This window comes from Strix uralensis, chromosome 8, assembly GCF_047716275.1.
Source record: "Strix uralensis isolate ZFMK-TIS-50842 chromosome 8, bStrUra1, whole genome shotgun sequence".
Lineage (NCBI taxonomy): Eukaryota > Metazoa > Chordata > Aves > Strigiformes > Strigidae > Strix > Strix uralensis.
The window spans coordinates 21,165,801-21,178,796 of NC_133979.1; the positions used below are offsets into that span (position 1 = coordinate 21,165,801).

At 43.8% G+C, this 12,996-nt stretch overlaps 1 protein-coding gene across 1 annotated transcript in view; it reads left to right on the top strand.

Moving 5' to 3' along the window:
* Nucleotides 1–9,302: 9,302 nt before the first annotated feature.
* SNX7 (sorting nexin 7) overlaps nucleotides 9,303–12,996 on the top strand; it is a 31,143-nt gene continuing 27,449 nt past the window's right edge. The window contains exon 1 of the mRNA XM_074876573.1: nucleotides 9,303–9,755. Coding sequence (XP_074732674.1) covers nucleotides 9,564–9,755 — 192 coding nt within the window. The 5' untranslated portion in view covers nucleotides 9,303–9,563. The remainder of the gene's footprint in view (nucleotides 9,756–12,996) is intronic.

A 12,996-nucleotide genomic window follows, 5' to 3' on the forward strand; every position in this document is an offset into this window, starting at 1 on the left:
CAAACACCTGAGCATCCCCTGCGGCCCTAGAGCAGCCACCCCTGCCCAGGCGCAGCGGTGAGGCAGGGAGCGGTGGCACAACGCGTCTCCCTCAGGGGTGCATCCATTGGTGCAGGGCTGACAGAACAAGCCCCGACAAGGAATACATCCCTCACACTGCAGAAGCTGGACCAGACTGGCCTACCTGACTGTTGTTACGCAGATCCTTATCTTCTCTTCTTTCTGCTTGCTACTAACTCCATCATCATTGGAAGACAGTTGAACTCACTTTTTCCGTTTACAGGAGATAGGTTAGGCAGTCCAAAAGTCTCTCAGCCTTACCCCTCATTTCTCAGTTTCAGACTCATTTTACCAGTTATGACAATCTCAGTTCCCAGAGGCAGATTACCATTTTGATTACCTAAAACTTAACTGATTCATTTGTAAATAGGCATAATTTTGTTTCAAAGTCATTAGTATTTCAGGCCATACTTCTACTGGAGACTCAGTCCTTCAGCTTCTGTACTGATCTGTACATTACTTGCTTTTTTGTACTAGAAAAATAATAGTGAGAAAAAATGCTTCATTATCTAGATCATACTTTTAAATATGTTGCATAACCACAAGATTATTGAAACCTTTTTTCATCTAGGTTTAAGTTCATAGCTACCATGTTTGCTTTTATTGTTTCCTTTTGCCTTCTTTCCTCACTCCTATCAGACATGTATCTGCATTCAGGATAATGTTAAAAGGCATCCACATACCAGCAGCACATTTTCATGGGAACCTTAGGCCAATTTCTTTGTTGTCTTGTGAGTAATTTGGATTGGTTCTGTTAGAGCATGGGAATCGTGAATCTTCTTGGGGAATGCTCCTAAATCCCTAAAAAGGCACATAGATATCAAAGGAGATTTGCTCCAATCTACCTAGTAATTTATCAAGCAGAGAGGACAGCTGAAGGCAACAATGGCTTTCTTGTGCTACAGCACCATATCCGAAATACTTGCTTTCCTTGTCAGCACAGGGCTTCAGACAGAAACCATACAGCTTATCGGGAATTATATTAGATATGTTTGGCAGAGTGGGAACCAAATCAGTGTCTCCCACATCGTATATATCATTCCTCCTGGCAGCTTGAATGGCTTTCTGAAACAGAGATGCAAATTCACCTGAAGGCACTCCTAACTATTCTGACCTGCTAAAGAGCTGATGTAACTGCCAGCTGATTCAAAACCAGATGAGTTTACCACTGACAGCCTTTCCCCTACACTCAGCTATTGAGTCCAGCATCAACAGAGTTTGCCCGTCTAAGAGATGCTAGAATGGTTAAACTGGAGTTTCCTCTTAAGCAATCCCAAAGCTGCTCTCAGAGATGTTGTATATGGACAGTGAACTTTTTCCACCAGTTGTTATCTGTTCATTGCTGTTTTCCTCACATGTATCACATGAGAACAAGAAAGGTCCCGGTCTAAAATTCTAGCCTGTTTCATATACAGTTTAGAAATGTGAACAATTTGGTAGTATAAATCATTATGTCAATTTAAAGAGGAATTCTTACAGAATGTCAAATCAACTGCTGCAGCATACATGGCCACAGGCTGAAAAATGCAATCCAGCAGATAGTCATTTGCTGTCTTAAGTGATATGACATAGGAAAAAATATATTATTCTGTTAAGGCTTCAGAAGTTCAGTAAAGCCAAAAATAGCATGCAGCTTTGCTTTGCAGATAAGAAAGCACAGTTATACACTTAAAGGTGAAGAAACTGACCTCCGATTTCCAAACTTTTTCACAGTATGGAGTAGGTTAACTGTAAATATTGTACTACGCACCTCTCAAGTTCTCCTATATTTCTTCCTTTTTCTTAAGTCCATAGTATCCTTCTAGCAATCACTTATCAGAAAGATGAATACAGAAGAGAAATTTCATGTATTTAAGCTTTCATCTAACGTGACAGTGACTTAATTCCTAGGAGATGGGGAGGTACACCTACTCTTCCCTGCAGTTTCATCTTGCCTAACAACTTTTCTCTTTCAGTGGAAAACAAATGCCAGTGCTGCCTAACTACAGAGCTCACTGTAACTCACCAGAACACAGTATTTCAATGCCACAGCCCATCCACAAACCTCATTTCAAGCTCTCATTTTGTAAGTTCCCTTGCAAATCCATTGGGTCAATGTCTTAAGTACTCTGCTATCACATCATCCCTAAGTGCAAAATCAGCTGGATAAAATAGGGACCTAACTAATCCCATTGTCACCCCTCTAAAATACAGACCAATCTGGTCTTTCTCATTTTCTCACAACCCAAAACCAAACTACTGATAGTTATTAAATAAGAGAAAACTGCAGGAAGCATATGACTCCTTGTGCTGCTACTGTAAATCATGTCTGTTTGAATACTTCCTTCCCCATCTGATCTAGAGCTCTACAGCTGCAGTCTGACCACACTGTCCAAAGTTGCTCTGTGTCTTGGATTATGTCTTGGCATAAAGTCTTGAAATTTAAATTGTTTCCTCTGCTATTCTTTTCTAGAATTTGGCAATGGGTCTTCTTAGTATTTGGAGACAAATACTTCTCAATTTTGAAGAAAAGGAGTCTCCAAAATGGTACACAGTGCAAACACACCATGACATGCTAAGAGTAAATAAAATTTAAAGAAATCTTCTGCTTTGGGCTACGAAATGAATAAAGTCCTTTGTATCTGTGCTCACTCACACATTCGCTATATAGCATTCCCACCAGATATATTATATGACTTAGCTAATTTACTAAGCAAGACATACAGTGGTGAGCGAACAGGCAGTAGCTGGTTTGTTGTATTTCACCTGTTCTGAGCACAGGGAAACAAATACTCTCCAGCACTTTACTGTCCACTAGGAGCAATTGATATTTTTAAAGCATAAAGATATTTGTGGGGGGTTAAATATAAAATAGGGGATAACAGTAGAACAGCTGTCCACTATATTATCAGTTTCACATGTATGCACACTGTCAGGAAAATTTTGAGGTTTTCCAAGAAGTTCTGCCCAAGTAAGGAGTAACAGATCAAGCCAAAATGTAAAAAATATTCTTTCATCTGTAAATCTCTCTCAGCTCTTTTTTTGGGTTTAGGCATCTCTTTTTAATGGTGTTGAAACTATTTTGAGCTATTTAGCAACTTTATAGCAAATATTGCAAGGAGAAGAATCTTCTGTTGGACCAACTGCCAAGTTTTCACACAAGGGCTTTTCCACATATTAATATTTGATAAGGAAACTATCCTAAAAAGTTGTAAACACAGCTGTTTCCATTCTAGGATTGATGTCTTCTATGTTGGGCAAGCTCAGTGCTCATAAAGTACCCTAATATTACTCCTTAGTAATTTTTACTTATTCATAAGCCTGCTTCCCTGTCTAATCATATTGTCTGATAACATACAATGTTCTTTCGGTCACTTCTGAGTCTCACCACTTTCCAGATTTTTAAAACAACCTCCACTATTGACATGCATCATTTGTTTGCAAGGACTTAACAACAGCTCTTCATAAACTGAGAGCAGCCTTTGCCTAATAGGTTGGCAAAAAAAAAAAATCAGTTACACTCTGTGTAAATGGCAAGAAAGGTATCCATGAAGTAAATTCAGAATTTACACCTGAAGATGCTGCAATTACCCTGTCAGGCTGTGTGGATTTCCTTCTAGCTCCGGCAGACTGTAACTGTTTACTTAACCTGGGTATTGATTGTAGTTAGACTGCTGGCTCACTTCCTTTGACTGCGATTCTCATTTTGGCAGTTTCACGTACATCACTTAAAATTCCTCTCTGCAGCCAAGTTGTTCACATTCTTTCCTCTGGGTCATAATCTACTATCCATGACCATATTTTAATTTCTGCATGATGATGATGATGGGGTTTTTGTTACATTTTCTGTTCTTTGTAGAAGAAAAAAGGGGCAGTTTTTAGCAAGAATGACCTTGAACCACTGTCCTCTACAATTAGTATCGTACTAAGTTTTGTTGGAAGAGAATAGCTCTGTGACACAAGATAAAAGTGAGAGACTGTGGCAGTGTAGCTGTAGAATGAATTTTCCACGTTTTATGAATGACTATATACATATCACTTTCTATCAATAAGTATTAAAGTGTTAATTAGGTCCCATGTAGATCCCAATTTATGTCAATAGTTCAAGTGTAAACTTGAGGACTAAAAAAACCTTTCATATGAAAACTTTCTTAATAGTCATCCTAGTAGTAATAAACTAAGGCAACAGGCACACAAAGTTTCTGTCTAAAAAAAAAAAAAAAAAAAAATATCTATCAATACAGATGTATTCATCCACGATGTGCCTCCTGAAAATTGGTTTAAGTAGGCTCACCAATCTGCTGGCTCCCTTTGGTAAAGTTTTTTAGGGTCACTGAAAGCGTGTGTGAACAATAAAAGATTGCTATGTCCTTATAAAGCAAGTCTGTAAAGGCTAATAATCCTTGAAATAATTGCAAGCCCTGTGCCTAAAAGGTCAAACAATGATCACAGGTTTGCACAGTATTTTCAGAGCCTGTACATTACACAGCTGAAATACAGAATTCTTCAGTTTAAATGGGTTATAAACAGACATCCATAAATGAGTAACATTCATATCAGCCACAGTCTTTTCAGTTATTTAACAAACAGGACCACTCCTGGTCACTGATAAACAGGTTAACTGAGGTCCAATATTAATTTCTTTCTTTTTACCTAAAGTTCAGAGTTCCCAAATTAGGCATCAAGAAAATTAAAAACAGAACTCAGATTCATGTATCAAATTAATTCAATAAGACTTTAAAGGTATGCTAAATATTAATATATTTGTTGCATACTTTTGGACTAGGAGATACTCTCATATTTCATGCCATGAAGTACAGATTGCTAAATATACTAATCATCAAAAAACAAGAACAGCAGCAACTATCTGGAAACACAAAGCCATTCCTTCAGCAGAAGAGGCAATGCGAGATTAGAACAGATGGACTCTATCTGACAACAGTGCAAAGTACTAAAAAAAAAAAAAAAAATCAATGCTTTCATATCCAATAAAGCTTGGCAACTGTTTTTAGATTTTGTAAAAATTATGAAACTCAGTAACGCTTCACCTGGAATATTCTCATGTCTAAAATTTGGCAGAGTCACATAACTTAAAAGGATAGCAAGTCTCTAGATATTGATCAGGGCTTTGTACATCTACAATGTCATAAAAATGATCTGCTGCTATAAAAGAGATAACATGATTATGAGTACACTACATTGTAATTTCCTTTGGGCAGTCAGAAAGCAAAGACAGTCTGATAGCCTCTGGAAAAAAAAAAAAGCTTGGAGGATATCCACTGTCTGACAGATAGATTATTTTACAATATTCCAATTAAAGCACCTTCCAAACATAAACTAATAACAACAAAAAAAATAACAGAAGAGGTTAACAGTTACCTTTCAACCAAAACACAACGGGCAGCTGAAAATCTAAGCAGCTCACAATTTATCTGAGAGCCTTAATGCTCTGACTCCTTTGCCAGCTCAGGCATGGAACACAAATAGTTAACCTTATTTTGAGCCATTATATGGAGCTTACTATAAAGCTTGCTCTAATAAATGGCATGATATGAAGGTCAGCCCTTAATTCACCATCAAAATATCTTCTGGGTGTAAACATAATGACTTCTGCTTATACACTATACAACCCTGACAAGAAGGCTACTTGACAATGCATTTCAGACCTAGAAAAATGTTCTCATTTGCGTCAAGGTGCCGAATGTCAGCAGATTCACTAATATGCTTATTATTTGCACTGCAGTGGTGGAACAGAGTAAAACACCATGAGCCCTCCATACCCTGCTACTGCCTGGCTAGGGAGCTGATGAAATAAAACAAGATTTAATCCTGTCCATATCACTGTGCAGTTGGTGAAACTCGACAAGTCAACATTAAGTATTCGAAGTGGTATTGTGGCCTAAAGGGATCACATGCAGCCTGCACATGAGAGCGAAGGAATAGCTTGGTTCTGCTTCGGTGTTTGTAAATTTAATTTGTTCAAGAAAAAGCAACTCTGGAAGGGATTACTAGCTAGGATCAACGCTCTTACCAAAGAAAAAGGGAAATGCAAGCAGGAATAATATTGACATTTTTGTAATAGCTTTTTGGGCTTAAGTGAATAAATAAAAGTTGGAGGCAATTGCAGCTCGGCCTTGGCATATGTGAATATTCCACTCGGTGTTCCTATGTAGGAGGGTCTGGAAAGGTTGAGTATTTAATGAAGATTGTATAAATATCTAGAAACCACCATATTTTACAAAATATTTATTTAGCGAAATATTGTCAAGTATTGTCTCAGTGCAATCGCTGTTTCTTAAAGAAGTGGAGCGATAATATTCATGGCATAGCAACATCTGACATATTGACTCTTAATTACTGCCAAGATCTAATTCCACAGGTTCAGGGAAGAAAATCTGGTTAAATGTGTAAATCCCAGGTGCCCAGGAAACATGGATCCTGTTGGCATACGTGTGCACATACACACATTGAAATGAAGAATAACCAAGACCTAAGCAACGCACTTTTGAAATAACAGTACAAGAGAAACCTGTAAATCCCCTCTGGTAAGGGTAGCTCTGTATTTACACTACCTGCAACATCTCTGAATAGCACAATTATTCAACTGTTTAAAGTCATCTCTGGTCCTAGAGCAGAAAATGAGCAACAAATTCTTGAGTCCATAAAAAGCTCTTTTTGCTAAATACCGCAGGGGGAGAGGTGCTGGAAATCCCACTGGGACTTGGCATGGGAGGGAAGTTGCCTGGAGTTACATTTACTCCCTGGGCCCTTTCAATAGAGATTAGACACAACTGGGTAGAGGGTGGGGAGGCAGGTGAAAGTGATGGCAGAACCGTCTCCTACTTTATTTTAGCATGGGTCCTTGCAATCTGTGATTAAAGCTCCAAATAACTCTTAAATGTAATGCATATTTTCCTAGAGAGAAGGACAATGAATACCTTTTCCTCACAGATCGGTACTTCAAATAAAAGGCACAGAAAGATAAGCACTGCCAGCGAGGAATCTAAAAATATGTCTTGTTAAGCTTGATTAATGAGCTAATAAAAAGCTATAATAAGAAAAAATCCAATTAAAGCATCTTGTGAGATTTCTCTCAAACAGAAATAAAGAACCCAAGAGAGTGGTAAAACTTTGAAAAATTAGTATGATCCAGATGACAGCCTTAGTATTCAAGCCTACAGTACATCAGTTTTATACTTTCTTTGACTGGCTGTCCTTTATTTATCATCTCTGATGTGTGCTGTCTGGAATTCTGATCCTCACTGAGTTTCCTTTTATTTTGTTATTGCCTTACAAGTATAACATCTGAATTTAAACACCGACGTATTAAAAATTCAGGCATTATATGCGTTGTAGGTGCTTACTCTATTCAGAAAACCTGTAGGCCTCTGGCACAATGCGTGGTACTTGGAAACAGTGAAAGAAAGGCAAAACCAGAGGAAACAAAACTCATCCATCACCTATATAAAGTCAGAAAACAAACTAGCTACAGTTGTCTTATCACTGATATACAAAAGATGGAGCAGAAACAGCAGAAAACTTATATTCTGATACTCACTTTTCGTCAGTATCTGGTACCTGAGGGTAACCAGAGGGTACAGAAGCAGCGAGGACACTGGAAGGAACTGTAAAAGGCACAGAAGTGGGGAGAGCTACAGATTTGGTGCTGGATGAGAAGCACCTGCACCACAAGAACTCTTGCCCGCACCTTGCAGAGCCTGGAGGTGAGCAGCACCCGGCCGCGGCAGGGCAGGGAGGGTCTACACGGGGTCGAAAGGAAAAGAAGCCCGAGGATCTCGTACCAGGGCCAGTCGTTATTTTAAAACTACAGAAACTTATTTGAACTTACTGAAACATACCGTGCCATCAGCGAGTATCCGAGCTCCCAGCAAAGGGGCGTCCCATCTCCCTCTGGTGGCTGGTCCACGGATGAGAGCAACCGACCACGGCGAACGCTGGTCTGGCAGCCAAAATGTGTGCCATCACTTCTGTGCAAGGGTCCACCGCCCCCCGACCCGCAGGTCCCTCGGAATTTTTGGTGATTTGGGTTTTTTTAAACAAACATGAAAATGTCTTAGTATACATTCTCTGCCTATTTTTTTTTCCCCCTCTTTGCACAGTTCAGTGAATATTTAGTGTTTATTTTCTTTTTCTTTCAAGTTGTGGCTCAAGACTTCATTGAAAAGCATGAAATACCAAATGAATTTCCTCATCAATTACCAGGAGCGTTTCACGAACGAACGCTTTTCAAAATACTTTCATTTTATTACGGGTTTTGCCTTTTCTAATTTGACGGCGAGGGAGCCAAGATTATGTTGTACCTGCGTTTAAGTACCCCCCCAGGACTCTTGAAGCCGACGTTAACAACGAAGTTCCCACTGACTTGGGCCGTTCCGGATGGAGCCTTCGGACCCCTGCGGGCACGGGCCTCGGGGCCCTGCGGGGGAGCTGCCTGCCCAGCGCGGCGGGTGGGTGCCCAAGGCAGCGCTGAGCCCCACTGCAGTGACACAGCCGCCCCCCTCCACCTGCCCGCTCCCTCCTACACTGCAACTACACCCCTTACTACTCCTGCGACCAGTAGCACTGCTCGGTACTTCCGCTTCAACACCGGCAACTTCAAAACCCCTCAATTCTGACGTTTCTATTTTCTGCAGCTTTACTATTTTTGAGTGCTTGAGGTCCCTCTCCCCACTCCTCTGCAGATGTGATGTGGTGTCAGTTTGTCCTCGCACGTAAACCTCTGGCCTCAATGTCAGACACTCCGCGGTGACGGAGGGAGCGAGTAAGCCTCCAGCTACAAAGGAGCGAGCGGCCGCCCAAGCCGCGCTCCCCGGCTGCTGCCCCGCCGCCTGGGCTGCCCCGGGAAGAGAGAGACCAGCCGGAGGAAGGGGGGACGCCGGGGCAGCCCGTCCCTGCGGGCACTCCCGGGGCCCCCGAGGACACAGGCCGGCGGCCGTTCGGCTGCCCCGGGCTCTCCGAGCCGAGGCACAGCTCACGCTTTTCCCAGCGACCCAGGCCAGCGGCGGCAAGGCTGCCCGAGCCCGCCCCGCGGGTGGCTAACCGAGGGCGGCTCGCCGCGGCCCCGGCCGCCCCGCCCAGTCCCTCCGCAGCCCTGGCGGCGGCCAAAGCGGGGAGCTGGCGACACGCGAACGAGCCCCACGCCCCCACGAGAACGTCTGTGGGCGTTGTGAGCAGCTGCCGCCGCCGCCTCCTCCCCCCTCACGGCCAGCCTCCGCGGAGAGGCTGCGGCCTCCGCCACACTCCCGCCGCCCTCTGAGGGGCCGGCCCGCCGCCGGGGCCTGCCGGGAGGCACGTCCCGTCCCGGCTCCGCTTCCCGCTTCCTCCCGGCCCGGCAGGGCAGTGCAGGGCAGCGCACGGGGACCCTCCCGCTCCCGCCGCCGCTGCCACCCCTGCGCACTGGGCGCGCCCCCGGGCCGGGCCGGGCGCGGGGAGCGGCGGGCGGCCGATTGCGGCCCCCCGGGGAGCGGCTCTGGCGGGGCCGCCGCCCGCGTGGGCAGGGAAGGATGGAGGCAGAGGGCCGGGTACCGGGGCCGCCGCTCCCCCCGCCTTCCCCCGGCGGCGGGGCAGAGGCCGAGGCTGAGGCCGACCCTCCCGCGGGTGTCCCCGGCGCGGCCCCGGGGCCGCTGCTCGCCGCCGCCGCCGCCGAGGTGCTGGCGTTGGACGATGAGGAGGACGACCTGGAGGTGTTCAGCAAGGTACGGCAGCGCCCTCCCCGGGCCGGGCCGCGCCGGGGGCGGCCGGGCTGCTGGCCGCTCCCTCGCTCGCCGGCGCCTTGCCCTGCCGTGCGCCGGGCCGGCCGGGGCGCCGCGGGGGGACGGGATGGGATGGGACGGGACGGGACGGGACTGCCCCGCCCGGGGCGGCGGCGATGGCGGCCTCGGCCCGGCTGCCCCGCGCTTGGCCGGGCAGGCTCCGCTCCCTGCGCCCGGACGCGGCAGCGCCAGGGCCGGGCAGGTCCGGCTGTCGGCCGCGGCCCGAGGAGAGGGCGCCCGCGGCCCCGGGGGCGACCGAGCGCGGCCCCAGCCGGCCCTGCGCCCGCAGGCAGCCCAGCCCGCTCAGCGGAGCCCCGGGCAACAAAGCGGGAGGGTTGCTGCTTCAGAGGAGCTGTGCGAGGCATGACTGCTCTTACCTTAAACTTACAAAGCAGTCTGGACGCGCTGTAACCTTTGTCATGTACCGTGTATGTATCTGCAAATTAAATAAACAGTCGATTTAGTAATTGCAGTTCTATTTAAATATAAATAAATATTTGCAAGTTTCAGTTTCAGTTTTCTTTTAAAAGATGAAAGGAAGTCTGGCACCTTCATATACGAGGTTCGAGAAGGTAACATCTGTATTTTGATGAAGGGAATAAACTGAATGTAACTGACAATATCTTAGGGTCCACCTGCTGAAAGCACCCAGAGTTAGCTAGGTACATGGGCACCAGTCTTGCCAGTATTGCTGATTTTAATTAAACCAATGCAGTACGGTATGGCTACCACCTGTATTGTTTCTCATTTTGTACTGATTTCGTTAAGATGAGACTTACTCTTGTCTCTCAACCATTAAAGAAGAGAGCATGTCATGGATCTATTGGTCTTAGCAAGGCAGCATTTATAATATAAGGACATGGAGATAGCTAAGGGGTGGGAAAAAATATATATAGGGGCTAAGGCCCTGCTCACCTTCTGAGACTTCTGAACTGCTGTGTGACACTGGAGAGAAACAGCAGATATGTTTCCTGTTTGAAAATTTGACATCAAATGTATTTTCAGTAGGACCAATTGTTGTATGAATTAAATGTGTATTTTTTATATTCCTGTAAATGAGATGCATTTTTTGGTATGCATGAATAAAAACATTGGAATAAGAGCTTCATTCTTGGGAGCTATGTATTTAAACTTCAACTGTAGTAAAATTCTTGAAATCCATTAATTTTAAGACCAGAAGGGACTATTAGGTGATTTAATGGTCAGTAACATGCAACAGGTCAGACTAAATTTCACCCAGTTATCTGTGTTTTTCTGAAGCGTAAATATGGTTTAGCTAAATCATATTTTCTAGAGAAGCACCAGTCTTGATTTGACATAAAGAGATGAATGAGTCACTGAACTTGCATGCAAAAGCAGTGCTGAAGCCTAATTTTAGTTGTTTGTTTCTTACTTTGAATCCTTTTGCTTTTACTAGGTAAGCTCAGTCAGTTCTGCATGCAGGTATCAATACAGTGTATCAACAGTTAACGCTGCTTGCTTGTCAGGAGCGATGATCCTTGGGAATAAAAAATAAAACCAAGCGTGGTTTACAAGTTACTGCTGCTATATGGCAAATACCTGTATCTTTAAATTTCTGCTGCCTAGATTCATGCCAAATATTTCTTACTTATGTTAAATCTTAACTACTATTAATGCATGCCACATGATAACTTACTCCTGCAAACAAGAAAATTTGTCATACTATGTGAAAATACAGCATTCTTTCCAAAGCTTGGACACCTGCATGTAGTGGTTATACATAGACCAGAAGTTCACAGTTTGCTTTCAGGTGCAGTTTGAGGGCTGACATTTTGAGGAGATGAAAATCTGTGAGGTTGATTGGGCTTTACATCCCATTTGTTCACGTTCCATAGATTCAAGGGAAACTGACAGGCTAAATGTAGCTTCAGACTAAGTTTTGTAAAACCAATTTTTCCATAATGTACTGTTCCAGGACCCCACCTAGTTTTAAATTGTATCTTAATGGGGTTTCTCATGTCACTCTCTTTAAGGTAGTGGTGTAGCATTTGCAGGCCAAGCAGGACAGCAGCGACAGTGCAGGGCTTGGTGCCTGACGCTGACATCGACTTCATCTTTCTCAGTTTAGTCAATGAAATGTACCAGCTACTAAAACAGTGAAAAATGAGATTCTTAAAAATTGTCAACCTTAATACCCTAAGTTATTACTCAAGATGTAAACACAGGGCTTTTATTTTATGAAAATTCATAGACGTTTAACCTGATAGTGTCATAAACCACTGACCCAGTATCCTGTGACATATCTCAAATATTACAGACTACCATCTTCTTTGGCAACTCTGATAAAGCATTTCATGATGTGACTTGCATTTCACTTTATCCTAGTTTCTGTTTCCATGGAAAAAGTTCTGAGGTCTTTTTAGCAGAGACAACTTCTGGGGGCTGAGTTATGAGTCAGACAAATACAATGTTTTCAACCTGCTTTCTTCCATTAGTTTCAAAGTATAGAGTACCACATGTATCACAATACCCATGCAGTTAATCTTTGCCTTCCTTGTTAACTGATATGGTGACCTAACACTGACAAAGCTGTCAGCACTGTGGTTAATACTTAAAATCTTTAGTAGTTCTTCCCTCAAGCTCTGTTTTACAGTGTTTGTCTCCATGTCATAATTACAGAAAACTTAATTAATGGTATTTCTGGAAAAGATGTACGTGCCACTTCAGAATTGCATGGAGGCTAATTTTTCTTCCAAAACAAGTTGATTAAGGACTTGAGACTGATCTATAAATGAGTTTCTTTGGCCAAGAAACTATTCTGTCTTCCTGAATCTCTTTGCTTCTTTGAAGAATGCTCCAACAACTAAGCTATTCGCTTACAAGACAAACTCTGCCACCGCGTCCTTTATCTCCAGACCTGCTTTGTATCCCTGGCCTCTGAAGATTGCAAGCTCTGGATCCTGCCTGGGAGGGAGGGATAGATGAGGCCTGGAGGCAATCCTGAGTCAAGGATCTATGCTCTGGGGAGGAGTGGTATTTAAGCAAACCCCTAGGCTTAATGTTTTCTACAGAGAGCTACAGGCTCAGCCTACTTTGAGGCTGCTCTTGCTTTGTAAGTGTTTTTTTTCCCTTATTGGAGTCTTACTGACCCGTTGCAGCCAATTGTGAGAGTGAGATTGGGTAGCTACAAGTATTAGAGGAAGGAGGCCCAGAACAAGGCTCT